The following is a 20,992-nucleotide window of genomic DNA, read 5'->3' as shown; positions in this document are numbered from 1 at the left end:
TTGCAGATCAGAAAACCGAGGCTTGGAAAGATCAGGTGACATGCCCAAGTCATAGTGTTCATCTTTGATGGATCCTGGATTTGAATCCAGGCAATCTGGCTTCGTAGCTCACTGTCTTAACCATTACGTCATCTTGCCCAGATGAGGGTTAGTGTGTGTAAAGGTATTTACTTCCTGCCGTGGCCTACTTTTTAGTGCGTGGATGTGTCAAAAAGACACTCCAGGAAAAGGAAGTATCTCAGCTGTGACATCACCTTCTTAAGAGAGTAACTGGTTGTAGTTGAGTCGACTCCAACTTGTGCTGACCCTGCGTACAACCGAATAAAACCTTGCCCAGTCCTGCATCATCCTCACGATTGACAGCATGTTCCAGTCCGTCGTTGTGGCTGTTGCACTAGTCCGTCTCACCAAGGGTTTCTCTTGTCTCTGTTGGCCCTCTCCTTCACTAAACACGACGCGCTTCTGTAACGATTGATTCTCCTGATGACGTGTCCAAAGCAGGTGAGTCAGACAGTGTTCTGTTGTAATCCATAGGCTTTCATTGGCTAAGGTTCGGTTTCATTGGCTTAGTCTGGAAGCTCGGCTGAAACCTGTTCACTTCGTGTGACCTTGGTGGTATCTGAAATACCGATAGCGTGGCTTCCACTGTCATCACCACACGCAAGCCACCACAGCATGACAAACTGACAGGTGATGACCACCTTCCCAAGGGTGGTGCTAAACTGATTTGGAAGGCTAGATATAAACCAGTCTATGGTTTGAATTTGCCAAAATAATGTGGAAGAAAACCTAACGGGACCGGCTATATCTTTTGGTATTCTGGAAGCTGAATAATGACATACCCACTCAGTTATGGCTCCATTACTTTGAGAAGATCTTGATGTTGAATAATATTTGATCCATCTTAGTCCCAGCTGCTCAGTGCTAGTTAACAGAGTGACAAATTTAGCATATCTTACTGACCAAAACTCTAGCTTGGAAAACTTTCCAGAAGTGTGGAGTAGCGGTACTTCTCAGAATCAGATGGGGCTGACCTAAGTACACAGATCCTGGGACAGGAAAGTGGAACTGTCTGAGTGGGGGCTGTAACCTCTGACCCAGGTTTGTTGAAGTTTAGGGTTAGCAGGACTCGTCCATCTGATCTGGTACACCCATGTCCCTCTCCAGCATGTGACGGCGCCATCTGTGAATTCTCCGTAAATCCGTCAGCACCAGTTTGTCCACAAAGGCAGATAGAAAAGCGTCTCCTCTCACAGCTCAAAGTCCCGCCTTTAGACTTCCAGAAATGTGGCCACGTGTGGGTGCCTCCTCATCCGGAACGCCGTTCGTGAAACCAAGTGTTTTGTTGACCTTGTGGTTTTCTTCTTCCCCAGATGCTCCATGAGAAACAAGGCATAATAAACATGAAAGGATGCAAATGGCAGATGTGTGGGGGTTGTCTTGGCATAACGGAGGCTCAGGCAAATAAACATGAATGGAAAGTCAGATGGGGACACCTGGCGGGTCGACCCCCCTTTTGTTCGAGGAAGGGGTGAGCACATGTGTCTCACTGGACAGCGGCTCCCCCAGAGCCCACAGTAGCAGCAACGACCCACAGCGCTGCCGTGGTCCCAGGTGCCCAGCTCCCCATCTGCTCTCACAGCTGACGCATCTTGAGCACTTGGGGCAGGGGCTGTGTTCGCTCTAGGTGTTTGCCACCCTCTTACCCCACCAAATCAGAGGACACAGGTATAATAAGAATGAACCTCCCACGCAGGTAACTGTGAAGGGATGTTGTTGTCAGATGCCGTCAAGTTGATTTTTGACTCCCAGTGACCCCATGTGACAGGGCAGAACTGCCCCATAGGGTTTCCAAGGCTGTAGTCCTTACAGAAGCAGTTCACCGGGTCTTTCTCCCATGGAGCCGCTGGTGAGTTCAAACCGTCAGCCTTTCGGTTAGGAGCCAAGCACATCTTAACCTTCGTGCCACCAGGGCTCCTTTGTGAAGGGATCACCAAGGGGAATAACCACTAAGAATGACCATCAGTAATGGCTGGATGAGGACAAAGCCTACATTATACTATATTATTTCATTCTCACAGTAGTGGTAGGTGAGGCATCAGGGACTGCATCACCCAGGTCCCCAGATGGATTTCCAGAAGGAGGAGTGACTTTGCAGGGCCACACAGCTAATAGGTTGTCCAGTTACTCACACCTGGGGTTTTTGTTTTGTTTGGGGTTTTTTTGACCTAAGACCCTTAGCTTCCTGGAGGTGGTGAGTGGGCAAACAGAGGTTACCCCAAACAGGTCCAGGAGCCTCCAGACATGTTTTATTTAGCTGACATGTTGTTTTAAAAAATCTGAATTATTTTTGAAAATTTCACCTCAACCCCCTTTCTGGGTCCTCATGATAAACCGGGAGGTCTGGCAGCGGTGTTCTCATGTCACCTGCAGCATGGTGGGCCGAGTGGAGCTCGCCACGCCCTGCCGGTTCTGAGGGGCACCTGCCCTCCACTTTGCCTGTCTCAGCCGCCCCGCTGGCCCCTGCCTGGCTCTGCAGGCAGGTAAGTTTGCAGTGGTGAGAAAGGTGTGCTCTGAGGGGATACCCACAGCTGCATGGGTGGGGCAGGAAGGAGAGGTGACCAGGGAAGGAGGAGTGGCTTTAGAGTTGTGATTTTCCCTGAACAAGGAAAGGAGCTGGACAGCACGAGACTGGAGGCACCCTATCAGTGTTGCCAGAGGAGAAAAGCCAGTTACCATCAGGTCGATTCTGATTTGCGGCGACCCCGTGTGTTTCAGAGTAGAACTACATTCCACGGGGAAAACCCCATCAAGGTGCTCTTCTTCTGTGCCAAAAAAAAAAAAAAAAATTACATGTTATGGAACAGTGGTAGGATCAGGTTCTTTTCCAGGGGATTCTACGCGTGCAAAGGTGTGGGTCAGATCAAGGTGCTAAGTGTCCTCTTGTGTTGAGGGGCAGTGTAGGGCAGGTTTATATAAAACTTTTCTCAAGTCTAGAAAAACCTGAGCTGCTACGTTTCTGGTGGCTTGGTGCGACCTCCTTTATCTTTTCACTCAACAAACCATTCACAGGACCGCGGGTGTTCAGGGCATCATTTTTTCGTTTAAAACTGGTGACTTCCTGTGCCACTCATCCCTTTCTGGAACCTGTATCTGTGGCCATATTTCAAGAATTTTTTTTTTTTTAACCATTGGGAATCATTTTTACAGTTTGGCTCTTCAAAGCCTCACAACGTGTCCAGCTGGTGGAGAAATCTAGTGTATCCCCTGATGCCAAGACAAGGCTTGCCTCCGAGGGTTTGAATTTATGATGACACTCTGGGTTGACTGGTCTTGTTCTGAGATGCTGAAAGGGGGGTTGGAGAGCCTTGTGAGGTCCCCAGCTGTTCCTGGAGGTGGGCACCTTTTTTTTTTTTCTTTCTCGGTGCAGCTGTGTAGGGGCAGATTGGGGTCACGTGCCTCTAATGCAGCTGATCCTGGGCAACTTTCTGCTCAATAGCTGTTTCCCAAACGGGAAACTTGGGGGCCTTTCAGAATTCAGGAGAGCCATCAGTTGTTATGGTAACCGACCCCCTGCTGAGGAGTTGGCCTCTTGGAACAGGCTAAGGCAGCGTCATCAGACAAAAGCGAGGAGCCACTCAGTGCTAGAGGTTGCCATCTGAACACGCTGGGCAATGCTTAAAAGGCTGGACCAGTTCTGCTGGGGAAGCAGTGGGTGGGCACGCGTTTATCCACAGGCTTGCTCTTGAGAGAAGGGAAACCCCTTACACGGTCAGCGCCGTCCACCTGAAGACCACCTTTCGGTGGCTGTGTCTTCTCTGACAGGGTGGGGGTGCTTGCCCCCTCCTCTGCTCACATAGTCCCCTCGACTGCTCAGGTTATTAGTTATTGATTTTATGACATTTGCTTCTCAGCAAAGTGTTGTCAGTTTACGGGCGGAAGTTTTAGGCGCCTGTGATTGTGTGTGAGGAAAAACTGCAGCGATAGCCGGCTCCGCTCCAAAATCCCCCAAAGAGTGAATCTGGCAGAATTCAGAGTAGGGCTAAGGGTTGAGAAGAAGTCTAAATATTTTAGGAAGCTGCAAATTTCAAGTTTTTCTGAAAATTTGTAACAACACTCCAACACGCTCAGGGTTTCCTCAGATTAATGTTTGCAGCCGCAGCAAGCTTGTGTGTGATGTTCAAAGGACAGCTGTTGTAATTCCAGAATGTTCTCGATAGAGGGAGACAGGAAATTCTGAATTACAGCCCTCCCTCCCTCCTTTTAAATTGTATTCCCAAGCTTTGGCATCCCCAAATTTTGGATCCTGTGCCAAGCACTTTTACCCAAAATGGAATCTAATAATAATCAAAATAAATGAAAGAATGTCTTGGGGGGAAAAGAAAAACGGAAGAGGTGGACCTCACATTCAAAACAGAGGATGTTGGTTCCTAGAAGTGGAAAGCCACTCAGTGAGTCAGAGGTTAACGAACATTCTTTGGCCTCGTGTGCCAGAACCCAGAGTTCTGGGTGGGACTCAGCAGAGCTTCCAGAAAGAAAGAGCGCCTCAGTATATCTGACTTTGCCTTGCTGTTCTACGAGCAGGCTTTGGAGGAAATAGGAAGCATTTCAGTGTGAAAAACTACAGCCTGGGTAGTTTCAGAATTCGATATAATTAATTAAATAATTAAACACCTCCAAGTGTCCTTGTGTAACAAAACCACTGCGATGCAGTGGTTCTATTTACTTTTGAAGAGGTACTAGCTATAGGATTTCACGTGTAGTAATTTCTTTCTCGCTGCCGTTCCCCCTTCTCTAGGCACCTCTCCTGCATGTTCCATAGCCTCTGTTGTGAATCAGGAAATTGTCCAGAGATGCAAGGAACGTATGGGGAGAACACAGAACCTCGGTTTCGTGTAACAGCACCAAATTCAGAGGAAAAGGAAAAAAAAAAAAAAAAAACCCATTGCTGTCTAGTCGATTCCGACTCCTGGCCACCCTGTAGGACAGAGTAGAACTGCCCCCATAGGGTTTCCAAGAAGCACCTGATGGATTCAAACTGTCGGCCTTTAACAGCCGCAGCACTTAACCACTGCACCACCAGGGTTTCCCAGTTCAGAGAAAAGCACGCACAAAGGAGATCCAGATGGTATCCAGGAGATTCCTGTCAAGTTCTTTTTATGCCAGTGGTGTTTTAAGGCAAACTCTTTGTCACGGAGAGAGGCATGGCAAAGGGGAAGAGGAGGTGTGTGAGAGGGAAGGTATTCCTGATAACCTTACATTCTACCAGGGCTAAGGCATGCGTCTAATGCCTACAGACGGCTTTAAGAGCAGAGTTCCTATCATTCCGTCACTCCACATAAAAAAAGCTTCATGAAACCAGCCACGTTTGCACATAAGCTTCCTCTTTTTAAAATGTCCCAAATAAGGCCCGGTTTTGGGGTGTGTCTGGTTCAAGGCGGGTGGGTATTGGTGGCCAGTTGAAAATACTGTCTCCTATACCTGTTCTTTTTTGTTTCTTGTCCATTTAGAAGGTGTAACAAAATAAAGTCCAAGGGCTTTCCCAGACGTTTCCGTGAAGTGCCTTCTTCTGGGGAGAGAGGAGAGAAGGGGAGCAGGTGAGGGGCAGTCAAGCTTCAGGGGGGTATCTTGAGGGCTGGGACTGGCTTGCCAACTTTTTGTTTTGTTGCCATGGGGATTGAAGTCTTCCAGACAGCACGATGCCGAAACTCACCTGTTCTACCCCAACTGCCAAAAAGAAGACTTTGCAAAAAGACCAGCGCAGCTTAGGGTTAGCTGATCCCAATTACAGTTAGTCCTCTTTGTGCTTGCATTGCTTTGTTTTGGGGCTTGGGGGTTTATGCTTCAGGGGATTTTTTGTTTGTTTGTTTAGAGGGTGGCTCGGCTGGGGGTGCTATATGTTTGTGAATCTGTGTGCTGCATCCATTTTCTTTCCAAAGTTTCTGGTATTTGCATGTTTTAGACCTTTTTTTTTAAAGCCCAATTAATGTATGCATTTAGCCTTACGAGTAAAAATCTCTTTTAAGATCTTAAACTCACAGACAAGTTACGGGTGAAGAGTAGGAAGGGAGGACAGAAGTGAGCAATCATCACGTTTTTTCATAAAAAGGATGAAATTTAAAAAATAAAAGCACATGAATTCCAGGTGCCTGGATACTTAGACAGCTTATTGTCCTGGAAAGATTTGTAACCTTTAGAAATCACGATTGTGCGATCTTCATCACCACACACGAGCCTCCTGATAATACATCTGTACGGATTATCTTAGGCAAATTCCATTTAATGCAATATAACCAATCTTTTAATATTAAATTGCTAATTAGGCTGATTTCACTGATCAATACTATGTCATGACTGGTTGATTTTTCCTTTCAGTGAACCAATTTACGGAGTTTACGTTAGGATTTTTACATGGTTTGTCGTCAGTGGTTGTGGGTGAATCAGATTACTCAGATGAGATGTTAGGTATTGCATCTTCCACAATCAGGTACATCTGAGACCTGAGAAGGGCCGGAGCTGTGACAGGTCAATGAGAAAGTCCAGGGTCTGTCTTCTTTGAAAGTGTACAGAGCAATGTTGACTTTCTAGGGAGAGGCAATAACTGCTGACATAGTTAATGGAATTATTGTATGATCTCTCTTTACTTTTTGAAGTCTTCAATTTCTAATGCATTTTTAACACTCCAAGGGTAGAAACTAGAATAGCAACCTCTCTGTATAACTTTACATTCAAACCTTTAGAGCGGGAAATCTTGGACATCACTTAAATGCCTAATTTTTGTACCAGGTACATTATGAATAGAGTGTGGTTTTGATTGTAGTGCCTCACAGAGCCCGCATTTCATGGATGGTGCAAAGATCGGTGCTCATCCAATTTCTAAGTCCTCCCCAGAAATGATGGCACAGCCTCACACGTGACACGGGGCACCATTATTAACTAATTCATGTCAAAACCTGTTACTGTCGAGTTGATTCCAACTCATAGCAACCCTATAGGACAGAGTAGAGCTGCCCCATAGGGTTTCCAAGGCTGTAAATCTTTACGGAGGCAGACTACCACATCTTTCTCCCACAGAGCGACTGGTGGGTTCGAACTGCCAACCATTCAGTTAGCAGCCGAGCGCATAACCACTGTGCTACCAGGGCAGCCCCTTTCTGTAATTCCTGTACTCGGCCCCAGATGTGGAGTGGGTTGGTTGCAGATGTATTTCAGATCATCACAGACAGTCTTAGAGACTGTCTTTTGTTACAAGGCACCCGATCACCTCTGGTGTCTTCTCTACGGAAAGTCACAAGTTCAGGGGAAGCACAGTCCATTTCATCCAGGCCCAGGGGTTGGGAACTATCTGGGGCAACTGCAAGGATTCACAGAATCCACCTGACTGTGAATCAGATAATTTAATTTTTTATAGTGTAGTAGCTGCAAAGACTTTGACTCAGAGACATGGGCTCACTGCAGCTCCACCACTTCCTGGCTCTGTGACCTTGAGTGAGTTACTGAAGCCCCTGTGCCTCAGTTGCCTCATCTAAAAAATGGGTCTAATGACAGTCCCTTTTCATGGGGTTATCATGAAGAGTAAATGAGATACTATATGTAAAATGTGTAGTGAATGGAATTTATTACTCCATCAGGAAGAAGAGGAAACAGAAGCTCTGAGAAGTTAGGTTACCTGATTGGACCATTCTGCTTGCTGGGCCAAGTTGGGTCTGCCAGTGCAGTGGTCTGAGTCCTGAGCAATGCCCCTCTCCACTGCTCTGCGTGGTGTGCTGACTACTCCGTGATGAAGAGATGGGTCAGATACAGAGCCTGTTCTCAAGGGGCTCTGCTCTTCCTCATGCTGGCTACCCCTTGTCATGCTCTGTTCCCCACTGAGCCTAGAATCCCTCATCCCTCCTAAGGGTACTGTGTGCCTAAGGCCACCAGCCCCCTCTGCCTCTGCGACCGCTCCATCCCAGAAGTTTTTACTTCTGTCTCCTGATCAGTTCCAACCTTCCACTGCTGTATAAAAGGCCTTCTGCCCCACACCCCTGACAAGCCGTGACAGAGGCAGGAGTGCGTGGAGGTACACATCAGCCTGTTGTCTCCCACCTGTGCCTACTCTCGCTTCCTCTCTGACCTGCATCTCCATCTAGAACATGGCCAGGAATGGGGAGGAAAGCCTCAGCAGTTGCCTAAATAGCAACCCTCTAAGCAGTAGCCAGGAAGCCCTGGTGGCGTAGTGGTTAAGTGCTACGGCTGCTAACCAAAGGGTCGGCAGTTCGAATCCACCAGGCGCTCCTTGGAAACTCTACAGGGCAGTTCTACTCTGTCCTATAGGGTCGCTATGGGTCGGAATCGACTTTTGGTAAGTAGTAGCCAGTTGCTATCTAGTCGATTCTGCCTCATGGCAACTCCACGTGTGTCAGAGTAGGACTGTGCTCCATAGGGTTTTTGATGGCTGGTTTTTCGGAAATAGATCACCAGGCCTTTCTTCCAAGGCATCTCTGGATGGACTCCCCTCCAACCTTTCAGTTAGTGGCCAAGAGCATTCACCATTTGCAGCACCCAGGGACTCCAGCACCCCCCAGGCGGTGAAGACAGCCATTACAGAGTTCACACACGCATCCTTTTGTTCTTCCCAGGATTCCAGGTGTTCACCTTAGACAGTCTCCCCATGGCAGAAAGCGGGGGACTGCACTCTGAGCAGCAAGGGGGACAGAGCTGCTGAAAGCAGGAAAACAGCTGTGAGAACTGATAGCTGATGACCCCTCAGAAAGGAGAAGGAAAACAATAAAAATAAGACCCAAGAATTTACTTCTTTTATAAGTTTATTTAAATTTTGAATAGGTAATACTTTACATAGTTAAAAATCCAAAAGTTTAAAACCATAAAAACCCCAAATCTCTATCCCGTCTCCCACTGGCAAGTAGGTAACTGTATTACTGGCTCGCGGTCTGTTCTCCCACGGGTGGTTATGTGTGTATATAAACAAATCAGATGACATGCCCTTTGTTCCCGTTTGCGCAGTATTATACTGTATTACATACCCTTGTCCCCGTTTGCGCAGTATTATACTGTATTACATACCCTTTGTCCCCGTTTGCGCAGTATTATACTGGATTACATGCCCTTTGTCCCCGTTTGCGCAGTATTATACTGGATTACATGCCCTTTGTCCCCGTTTGCGCAGTATTATACTGTATTACATACCCTTTGTCCCCGTTTGCGCAGTATTATACTGGATTACATGCCCTTTGTCCCCGTTTGCGCAGTATTATACTGGATTACATACCCTTTGTCCCCGTTTGCGCAGTATTATACTGGATTACATGCCCTTTGTCCCCGTTTGCGCAGTATTATACTGGATTACATGCCCTTTGTCCCCGTTTGCGCAGTATTATACTGTATTACATACCCTTTGTCCCCGTTTGCGCAGTATTATACTGTATTACATACCCTTTGTCCCCGTTTGCGCAGTATTATACTGTATTACATGCCCTTTGTCCCCGTTTGCGCAGTATTATACTGGATTACATGCCCTTTGTCCCCGTTTGCGCAGTATTATACTGTATTACATGCCCTTTGTCCCCGTTTGCGCAGTATTATACTGTATTACATGCCCTTTGTCCCCGTTTGCGCAGTATTATACTGTATTACATGCCCTTTGTCCCCGTTTGCGCAGTATTATACTGTATTACATACCCTTTGTCCCCGTTTGCGCAGTATTATACTGTATTACATACCCTTTGTCCCCGTTTGCGCAGTATTATACTGTATTACATACCCTTTGTCCCCGTTTGCGCAGTATTATACTGTATTACATACCCTTCGTCCCCGTTTGCGCAGTATTATACTGTATTACATACCCTTTGTCCCCGTTTGCGCAGTATTATACTGTACTACATGCCCCTTGTTCCCGTTTGCGCAGTATTATACTGGATTACATACCCTTGTCCCCGTTTGCGCAGTATTATACTGGATTCACTGTCGAGGACCTTAATTTTTTTTCACTTACCAGGTTTTTCTCCATGCACACGTAGTTTCACCATCTTTTATTTCTTTTTTTATTGTGATAAAATATATATAACAAGGAGCCCTGGTGGTGCAGTGTTTAAGCATTCAGCTGCTAACCAAAAGGTTGGCAGTTCGAATCCACCAGCCACTCCTTGGAGACGTTATGTGCCCGTTCTACAAAGCATTTGCTGTTCCAGCCACTTTTTCATGTCCAGTTCAGTGACATTAATTATGTTCAGCTGTGTAACTATCCATTCCCAGGTGTTTTCATCACCCAGCACAGAAACTCAGTGCCCCTTTAAGCACTAGCTCTGCCCCCCGCCCCTGGTAACCACCCATAAACTCCTGTCTCTCTGCGTCTGCCTTTTCTAGACATTGTATGTAAGCAGGATCATATAACATTTGTCCTTTTGAGTCTGACTTACTTCACTCAACATAAGGTTTTCAAGGTCCAGCCATGTCATAGCACGTATCAGGACTTCATTTCTCTTATGGCTGAGCAATATTGTCCTCCTCCTTTTATTTTGAAGAAGCATATAGTATCCATTGTGTGGATGTATCATAATTTATTTAAGCCATCCCCTGTGGCTGTCATTTTCATGTTGTTCCCAGTCTTTTGTTGTTACAAGCAGTGCTGCAATGAGTAACTTTGTTCATGTGTCATCTTACAAGCATGTAAGTATATCTGTAGGATATAGTCAAGGGACGAGCTGCATCCAAGCGGACATGCACTTGTAATTTTGATGGATGGTGCCAAATTGGGATGCCAAGGCATGTTCCTCTCAGCAAAGTGTGAGGGTGCCTAGCTCCAAGCCTGCCTAGCTTGGTGTGTAGTCCGAGTTGGGGATGTTTGCTTACCTGATAGGTGAAAAACATGCTACCTCAGTGTAGTTTGAGTGTATTTTTCTCTTCTTGCGGGTGAGGCTGGGCATCTTCCATCTGTTTAGCCACTGCAGTTCCTTTCCTGTGAACCATTTATATCTTCTGCCCATTTTTTCCTTTGGGTTCTTGGTCTTTTTCCAATCAACATGCAGAGGAGGGATATCTATCCCTTGTCAGCAGTACAGTTTACAAATACGTCTTCCTAATTTGTAATTTGCCTTTCAACTATGTGTATGATGCTTCTTTGACTTTTTTTTTTAATTGTGGTAAAATATACTCACCAAAACATTTGCCAGTACAACAACTTGCACATTATTCTTGGACTTTTAGACAAATTTATCCATATTTTCTTCTGTGGTTTCTGGATTTTAAGTCATAGTTAGAAAATCCTTCTCCACTCTGAGGTCACACTGTTTTTCTTTTTCTTCAGTACTTTTATGGTTTCAGATTTTAAGATTTAAATTCTTAAACCATTTGGAATTTAACCATTTTAACAGTGTGATGTCTGAATCAGTCCCTCCTCCCCCCCCCCCCCAAAGATCCCATGTATTTAAAAAGTACTAAAGTCTGGAGCTTTTTAGTGAAGAGACATGTCACACCTCACTACCAGCTGCCATCAAGTCAGCTCTACCTCCTGGCGACCCCGTGTGTGTCAGAGCAGAGCTGTGCTCCGTAGGGTTTTCAGTGACTGATGCTTCAGAAGGAGATCGCCAGGCCTTTCTTCCGAGGTGCCTCTGGGTGGGTTTGAACTGCCAGCCTTTCAGTTAGTAGTCAAGTGCTTAACCACTTGCACCGCCCGGGGACTCCCGTCCTCGCTGGGCCTTTAGAATGCCTGTCTTCTAGCAAGTACATTTGGTCAGCGTGTTAGTGAAGTGATTGCCACAGGCTTCTACTGGACCATTTTAGAGCACAGATACTAAATAATATGTGCAGTAAATAAAACGTGCATTTTTTATTTCCTACCTCTTCCCCAAAACGAATTGGACTATCATGTCACCGTTAGTCTTCCCAAGTCTATGGGGGACCATGTCAGTGCCTGAAACCAGTGGTAAAGTGTGGTGAGGGGCTCCCTCAGACCTCAGCCCAGATGCTCAGAACATTCCAGGCCAGAATACGCAGGGTGGGACAGCTACCTGAAAGCCCCCGACTTCGCACCTTTTCTGGGTAACAGCTGAGAGGACTGAGAAGTACTGTCCAGGGCCCTGGAAGCCAGCTGTCAAATAAACCTCCGCCACACTGAGATTCTTGGTCTTGTCAGGAAGGTAGCTTATGAAGTGACCGTTGCTCTGTTATCTCCTAGAAAGCATCACCAGTATTGCAGTCATTCCTGGGTGTGTGCAGGGACTTCCTGGCGCACCTCATGATCAGCAAAAGAGTTCCTTGTCTTTAGACCACTTTTGTGTATATAATTGAATTCTTTTCCCACCTTCCAAAAGACGTTAAGTGCAGCCGATTTGTTTTCATCCGATAAAACCCCCACTGGGGGAGTCAGATTCTTCTCACTTCTAGCTGTAACAAGAGTGGAATGGGTTCTCTCCTACCCATGTGAAAGCCAAAATATTTGGAAACATTTTCTCCTCGTTTAAGTTTAATATCTACATCCTCTTTCTCACCCCATCCATCTTCAGCGTGATTTTGTTCTTTTTTCTCCTCCCTTTCTCTCCTTTTCACATCTGACAAGCCCAGCTTATCCAAGGGATGGCAGCCATATGTCCCCGGGTTTCCAGGACAGCCCTGATGTAAAATATGCCATTTGATTATCCCCAAAAGCGCATTCATATTTGTCAGATCACGTGTCCCCTTGTGTGGTTTTGGGAAATCTGCCCACCAGAAGTGCATTTTTGAATTTTTCTTTCTAGAAGATGCCTTCCTGAGACGATCCTGCAAGTGTAAACTGGAGTTTTATAAGCTGAAACATTTAATTGCAGGAAAGGCAACTTACCAACCAGTAAGCAGTTGCAGATGAGAATCTCAACTTAGAACTGAAATTGGGCTCTTTTTCAAACAAGCCCTCTGTTATCTCAAACAAAGAAACTTCTCATTGAGGAAAATGTCCAGCAACGCCCAAGGCCTTTCCCTTCCGTCGTATTTGTCATTTGAGTTTCTGGAAACACATTTCCCTGATAAGTCAATGCGTGTCTTTTTAACATGGTGCTCAGCCTTCCTCAGAGACACGCGGACCTTTCCAGCTTCCTATTTATAAGTGGCCTGTACTGATACAGGGCTTACCACAACAGATACATTTACGAAAGTAAATATTAATGTGATTTCTGTGCTCGACAGCATGAAAAGAAATGGGCTTATTAGTGGGTGTGCCACTGTAAATTTAAATGAGAGCAAGTATATAAATCAGTGAAGATTGGTTAATTAATATTCAGCAGCAGCTCAGCCAACTGCCCATTCTAGTCTGCAATTAGAATTTTGCGTTGCACGCTGCCAACAAACTCCTTGTCACCCTGATGTGATTATAAAGCCATTGAGCTTAATTTCCAGACAGTGACTTGGTTTCTAATCCCAATATATCAACATTTGATTATTTTGTAATTTTCGGGTTTTCATAGGAGTTTGGAAACCTTGCCACGATTTTCCGCCTGGTCCTTGCCCCGGCAGCTTTATTGTCGTTGAGGCCAGCGTTATAGCAAGTCAGCCAAGGACCCTGGATACCAGCAGTGTGACATCTCGGGCTTGTCAAAACGGGCATGTTTTTGACTCAGATGTCTACAGACCTCTGAAAGCCTCTCTCCTGAAGGCAGGCTGTGGAAACCTACCTTTCAAGAAGCCCTTTTGACATATAGCAGAGTGGAATTCCAGGCATCTCCAGTGTTCCGTCTTTTTGGACTCAGGAGCAGCATTTTGCTTTTGAAAATCATTGTTCGCTTAATTTATTCCTGTCAGAAGGTCCAGGTTTTTGTCAGAGGGGCAGAAAGAGATACAGGCAAGAAGATTGTTAGGATCTGTGAGAGGTTATCAAAGCAGGAGCCTGGAAGAACAGGAGCAGTAGAAAGAAAGGCTTTAAGTGTGGTCATTCTAGCTGTTCTGCTTTCAGAGTATGTCAGATTCCCGGATGGAAATGGCGGGGGCTTAGGGTAGGGCCTAGAGGTTCTTGCTTGTCTTGGTGGTTTGGGTAGTAAGCCTCTGTTATAAAGCACTGTGAGAGCAGCTGAAGTGTGTGTGTTTTATTAGTCAAGAGGGCCAATTAAGCTCCTGTGTCTGTCACGGGCTGACAGGGTGCGTGTGTCAGTGGGAGTTCAGGGAATTAAACTGACAGCTTATTGATACTTTTCAGTGTTTACTGCATCCTGACTAGATGTACTCTGCTTTCTCAAGAGTACCGTTTTTGATTTTTGAAAAATCTCTATTCTTGAAAGATCTCCCTTATTTGAATGAATGAGCAGTTGTTTTTTAGAGATTTCAGCCCAGGATCAGATGTGCACGTTCGTTAAGCCTCCTGTGTCCACGGCGCACCCATGCACATTCCTATGCAAGGGCCCTGACGCCCTGTGTATCGGGACCACTGCTCGTGGGCTGCAGACCAGGGAAGCTGCTAATAAGCATCTGCACAGACTTGATCGGTTACCAGAAAGGACACCACACATCACCCTCTTGAATTCCACGGAAGCCTGTCTTAGACATCTTTTTAAAATACATCTGCCCACGTTGATGTTACTAAGAAAGGATGAATGAATGGAGGATACTATAGAAAGTTTGATACCATTTTGCTACTGAGAACTTTGTGTGAGAGGCTCATAGATCCCATTTGTTGGCCATCCTCAGTTGAACACCAGAAGCATTTGGCCTGCACTAAGGGGCTATGTTGTATGAAAAATGCCTGCCTTTACTGTGAGCGGATCCTTTACACTATGAGAGGCATGCAAGGAACACCACCAAGTCAGGGACTAGTAGGTTCACATCTTCCAGCTCGCATTTGCTCTGAGTGTTTTTCAGAATGCACAGGGCCCCACCCTCTTTCTGCTCAGCTGGAGTTGCCCGGAGTGGGCCTCACCCAGCAGGGTATTTTTCAGAGCTCCCAGCCACCCCTATAAACACTGCTGCTTAATAACCACCCCTCCACTGAAACTTTCCTGATGGGACGGGCTCCTCAGGACCCTCCAGAACAACATGGTGTACCTAACTTTGGAACCTTAGCAATGTCAGGAAAATATACACCACAAATGGAGAGTAGGAAAGTGGAAGACAGCCAGTTTGGGTACTTCTGAGGCCAGTCAGGGTCACTGAAAAACAATCATTATCTGGCCATCTCAGTTCCTACAGGGGACATATAGCATGGTGGGGAGAGGGGTAAAAAGGGGGAAGGAAGGAAGAAATACAAAAAGTATGCAGGGATCCTTCCAATTACAATTCATGGTTAGAAAATGTAAATGTATTTTTTATTCCAAGCATGGCCTACTTCATTGTTTTCCTTTTGTAAGGTACTTGCATAAACAAGTGTTCCTCATGAAGAAAATACAATTTTGGAAAATGGCTCTTTCTGATCCTAGAACCTGCATCATTCGGGGAGGGACTTTTAAAGGCAAAGTTAGTTGAGAGAGAGTTGTTCCCAGATAGAAAGCTGAAGTTGCATGCTCAGTGACACACCTCAGCAGTTTCAGAAATTCCCTCTGTCTCCATTCCCCTGGGCTCAAAATTAGACACAGCGGTGCCTCCTTGAACGTATCACAGTTGAGAAGTTTAGAGGCATTGAAACTTGTGTGTGGTTTTTTTTTTTCCTTCTTCAAAATCCCTGCCTTATATATCTCCAGCACCGCTGAGGTCAAGAAACAAGATCTATCATGAGACGTCTCTGAAACGAGCAAGTTAAAATATAACATCATGTAATATCTACTCTGAGCCAGCTGCATAAGTATTAAGGCCACAGTGTAGAATTTGTACCTGCAGTGGGGTCATCTCAGCACTGTTAAAAAGAAAAAAAAAACACGCCTATTGCTGTTGAGTCGATTCTGACTCATAGCGACCCTATAGGACAGAGTAGAACTGACCCATAGGGCTCCTAAGGAGTACCTGGTGGATTCAAACCGCCAACCTTTTGGTTTGCAGCCGAGTGCTTAACCACTGTGCCACCAGGGTTTCCTCAGGGCTGTTAGTGGTAGCGAAAAGTTGACAACAACCTTGGTAAGTGACTGGCCCTTGGTTCATCTTTCCAGTTGCCATTGAGTCGATTCTGACTCATGGTGACCCCACGTGTGTCAGAGTGGAACTGTGCTCCATCAGGTTTTCAATGGCTGTAGTTTTAGAAGTAGATTCCCAGGCCTTTCCTCTGAGGTGCCTCTGGGTAGACTTGAACCTCCAACTTTGTATTTAGCAGACAAGCACATTAATTGTTTGCACTATCCAAGGACTCCTGGCCCTCAGTAGACCCCCAATAGGTACTGAAGGAATAAAGTAAATTAAATATCCACCAGTACAGTGTATCCATGTAATGGAGAATTAAGCAAATGTTAATAATAAGGGTATGAGCCCATATTTGCACTATGTATAGTATGACCTCATTTATTTAAAAAAAAATACTTGCCTGACTATTTGGGTAAGATTACAAAAGCCACTCATCTCCTTGTGGCCATTCTTGCTGCTCTGTGGTCTCCACCACACAGCGTCCAAAGTGAGCTTTTTCACAAACATAGATCAGACCATGCCGCTCCCCAGCTTGAAGTCTCCCATTGCCCTTTGATGCAAATGGAGCTTCCCTGTGGCCTGCAGACCGGGAGTCATCTCCCCCTGCTCCTGGCTCTGGCCTGCTTTCAGTTCCTATACCAAGCCAAGCTCACTGTGCTTGAAGGCCCTGTAACTAGGTGTCTGATCTGCCCAGAATGGCCTTTCCCTAGAACTTCACGTGGCTAGTCTGCTTTGATCAGACCTCAGCTCAGCTCAGATACCATTCACTCAGTGAAGTCCCCTCTTCACCGCCTCCCCCCCGTCCCCAGGTATCATCACATCCTGCTGTTTTATTTTCTTCATAGCTCTTGACTGCTTGAAACTATTTACTTGTGTGTTAATTTTCCACACGAGAATATAAGCACCATGAGGACAGTGGCCTTCTAAGTCTTGTTTATCATTCTGCAGATGATCAAAGAAGAGTCAATAAATAAGTGAGAGAAAGTGTAGAAAGAAAGATACACCCCAAAATGTCAATGGTGACTGTCACTAGGAGGACAATTTCAATTTTTTTCTTTTTCATTTTGCTCGTTTGCTAAATTTTCTGCAGAGATCATGCATTACTTCATAAAACAACAACAAAAACTGGTTGCTGTTGAGTCAGCTCCGACTCGTGGTGACCCCATGTGCATCAGGGTAGAATGTAGTCCATGGGTTTTCAGTGGCTAATTTTTTGGAAGTAGCTCACCAGGCTTTTCTTCCAAGGAGTGTCTGGGTGGATTCGAACCTCCAACTTTTGGGTTAGCAGCTGAGCACTAACCACCCGGGGACCCATTACTTGTGCAGTTCTTTATAAACTACCCAAATGCTTAGCTGGGTTCAAAGAAGTGGTTTTGAGAATTGTAGATAATTGCGGAGAATGGGTCATCTGCTTGCTCAGTGCACTGAGCACAGCGCCTGCTGTGCAGCGGGAGCTGAATAAATGTCTGCTGAGCCCTTTATGCTAAGGGAGACATCCACCCAAAGCTCTGTGGTTAGTTGCCCACCAGGTCTTTGGGGAGGAAGCGTGTGGGACACGTCTGTGTGCAGATGTGCCCAGTGCTTTGTCTTCCAGGTTCTGGCCCTCATCCCCAGGGCTGCTTGTCCAGCAATCACAGAGTTATTTGGCTCCAGGGAAAATCATGACAAACAGCAGCACCTGAGGCACTAGGGTGTGATTTCTTTCTGTACACACTGCTGTTTTCCAAGATCACGTGGAGCCTTTAGCTCTGAGAGACCACTTGAACTGCCAGCCAGTCTTCTTCCAGAAAAAACTCACAGTATAGTTTATCCTTTCCAATCGCCCAACTTTAACAGCAATGTGACCAGTAGTGATTCTTTTCACTAATAGTTTATATTCTAGAAATTTAATAGGCACAGTAGTTACAGGCCCAAAGTTGAAGAGTTGTTTCTTGTTTGTTTTTTCGGTTTGTTAAAGGCGTACCTGATAAATTGGCTGTGTTGGTTCATCTCAGTGACGTAGAGTGTTTCTTTGGGCTACTGAATTCTCGAGTGGTCTAAAACCTCAACAAAAGCAGATTCTGCTCAGCTACGTTACTGGGTAGTTAAGGCTCCAGCTTATTTGTGAAGTCAGTTTGTATGTTACATTCCGGAAATCTGGGCAAATTTGGGGGTGGGGGAAGAAATCCAAGAGTAAAAACCTTGATAACTAAGAAATGGAAAGAAAGTGCTGCCTCAGACATGCAGATCATCCTTTCCCGCTGGGATTTCCATCATTTTAGTTCAGCTAGAGCCAGCGTCCTGAAATTTGATGTGCTTTTCCTATACTGGTAGCTTTAGTCTGACTGACTTTTTCTAAGTAAACAGCTAAATACAGAGTGATGAAAGCATTTTTATTATTAGTGGAAATGCTGGGAAGTTTAGAGGAAAAATACTTTTTCTTCACTGCTCTGCAAGAGTGGTCATGTGAAACATGTGCCAAGAGTTAGAGCAGTTTATGTTCAGAACCCCTGATGGTAGGGAGCAGCAGTCCAGACGGATTCTAGAGCAGCGCCCAAGTACACGGGTGGTTAGATTCTAGAGCAGCACCCAAGTACACGGGTGGTTAGATTCTAGAGCAGCGTCCAAGTACACGGGTGGTTAGATTCTAGAGCAGCGTCCAAGTACACGGGTGGTTAGATTCTAGAGCAGCGTCCAAGTACACGGGTGGTTAGATTCTAGAGCAGCACCCAGGTACGCACTTGGTTAGGTTCTACAGCAGCGCCCAGGTACGCAGTTGGTTAGGTTCTACAGCAGCGCCCAGGTACGCAGTTGGTTAGATTCTAGAGCAGTGCCCAGGTACACAGTTGGTTAGAGCTACGTTCCATGTGAAGACAGACACTGCTTAAAGAAAACTGCGGTGTACTGTGACATGAGGTCATTTCTCATCGCGTATGATTGTAAGAGCTCTGTGTAAAGCCGAGATGGGGTGATCTGTATGACTCCGAGGTCTCCCCCTCTCAGAAATCTTTTTTGGTTTGTGGAGTTGCCTGAATTCTCTGACTCCACACCCCCAGCCCTCTTTTTGGCTTCACAGAAACACGGTATGCCCAGCACAACCACCCCAGGATACTTTTGATTAGATGAGCAGACACAACTCTAAAGAAAAGGTGACTGGATTGTTGGATCCCTGCCCCTGAAAAAGCGACTCTGTAGTATGTATAGGTAGCTGCTGCTTGGTGTGAGAGCCAGGGAGGGAGTGGGACGTATCCAGTGACAGCAAGCGCCAGAAGGATGCCGCCTGCTTGGCTAAAAGACCCAGCAGTAGGGCCAGCTATTGTGAAGCCCCTCCACCAGATTAACAGGGACCCTTCTCTGGTCACAATAGCCATTCACGCTGAGCAGCCTCATTAAATATTCTGCCTGTGCTTCTGGCAGCTCATTAGGGCCGCAGTGAGCAATGACGTGAGTCTGGAAAGCTGAGGGCCGGCCGGTATCAGCAGACGGGCTTAGTGAGCTGCCGATGGCTTTTCTGTTCATGGCCAGCCCTGTGATGACCAGTGTTTGCTCCCTGCTTTGCCTGAAGTCCAGGTAAAAACAGAACCAAACAAAAGACAAGCAGATGACATTTGAGGGCTTCAGGTCCTTTTGCAGAGGCTGTCTGGCAGGGGCCTCTGATTCAGAGTGCTTGCCCCCTGTAGGCCCTCTGACCCCTTTAAAGAATTGTCTGAGGCTTCTGGGGCCTTTGCTAAGCACCTCACAATGTGGTACAGGGTGTACTTGGGCAGCTTGATGGCCACATTTGGGGAGTTTGAGGTGTGGCTTTGAACTTGGTGTGGGGGGTTAGAATAGTGGATTACTCTTCTGTAGCTCATAAAATGATAGGTATAGTGCGGTAATCCTAGCAGCTAGTGCAGTGAGTTTAGTATCTATGCCAAGTTTTCCATGTGTTTGAGCAGTTCATTACTAAGCCTTTCCTTCTTAACTATCAGGTTGGATATAGGACAATAAAAAAGATATTCCTTAGCTCTTTTGGGTTCTTGCAATAGGTTAAACGTTGTCCTTGAAATCTTTACTTCTCCATGGGTTTACGCTCAGTGCTGTGTGGTGTTTAAAGTGGGAAGACCTGGGAAAGAAGGATTGAAATAAGGAACTCCCATTGTGTTTCTCTGGACTCACTGTTGCATCTTTCTCTCTTTCCGTCACAGAAAATGTTTTCAGACAGCTCATTTCTATGTGGAAGACAGCAGTTCACCTCGCGTGGTCCCCAATGAAAGTATTCCTATCATTCCCATCCCGGGTAAGTAATCACGGCTCTTCTTTCCGGCAGGCTAATTGTTTTCCTCTTTGTTCTCGGTTACGTGTGACAGCCGTGACAAAATGTTGTTTTTACAGCCTTTTACATTTGCCCAGTCTGAGAGATCCTTAACTGAAGGTAATTTATTGAAATCTCTGCTCCTTTACAGATCTGGACAGTAATGCAATCTTCTTTAAGAGCAATGAACAACTCTGAGTTAATGTAGTATAGATTCACGTGCAGAGAAGGGAAGTAGCAGAGGAGAAAACAAAACATTAAAACGTTTACATATTTACAATCCACTTGGACTCAATTTCATTTTGACAGTTTATGCTTGCTTCTGATCCTTTTTTTTTTTTTTTTAAGGCATGTTCTAAAATTTCTTACTCTGAATATAATCTATCTTAGTTCAAAAGTTTTGGTTCTTAGCATGTTTGCATTGAAGGCTTTGGATATGCTGTGTGTCCAATGTATATGTCATCTGTAAAACACTCCATTAGATTAGGGGCTGTGATATGCTGTGTGTCCAATGTATATGTCATCTGTAAAACACTCCATTAGATTAGGGGCTGTGATGGGCGGAGTACGCTGAAGTGAATCCTAGCGAATCAATAAACATTCAGGAGTTGAGCGACCGGTTAGTTGTAATAAGATGTAGGATTTGAAGGTGAGCTCCACTGTGTTTATTGGATGTCCTTTCCCTTTTGCCAGATTTGAATCCCTTTCTGCCTC

The 20,992-nt window shown here is 45.7% G+C and overlaps 1 protein-coding gene across 3 annotated transcripts in view; it reads left to right on the top strand.

The window, feature by feature from the left end:
• The window catches only part of PTPRG (protein tyrosine phosphatase receptor type G), an 822,569-nt gene that overhangs the window by 747,753 nt on the left and 53,824 nt on the right, over positions 1 to 20,992 (top strand). For 2 of the 3 annotated variants that reach the window (XM_064274291.1, XM_064274290.1), the window contains exons 14-15: positions 5,511 to 5,597; positions 20,172 to 20,263. In XM_064274291.1, the coding sequence (XP_064130361.1) occupies positions 5,511 to 5,597; positions 20,172 to 20,263 (179 nt within the window). The remainder of the gene's footprint in view (positions 1 to 5,510; positions 5,598 to 20,171; positions 20,264 to 20,992) is intronic. The other variant, XM_064274292.1, reaches the window with a different exon arrangement.

This window comes from Loxodonta africana, chromosome 22 (genome assembly GCF_030014295.1).
Source record: "Loxodonta africana isolate mLoxAfr1 chromosome 22, mLoxAfr1.hap2, whole genome shotgun sequence".
In the NCBI taxonomy this organism is placed as follows: domain Eukaryota; kingdom Metazoa; phylum Chordata; class Mammalia; order Proboscidea; family Elephantidae; genus Loxodonta; species Loxodonta africana.
This window is presented reverse-complemented; position numbering and strand designations above follow the sequence as displayed.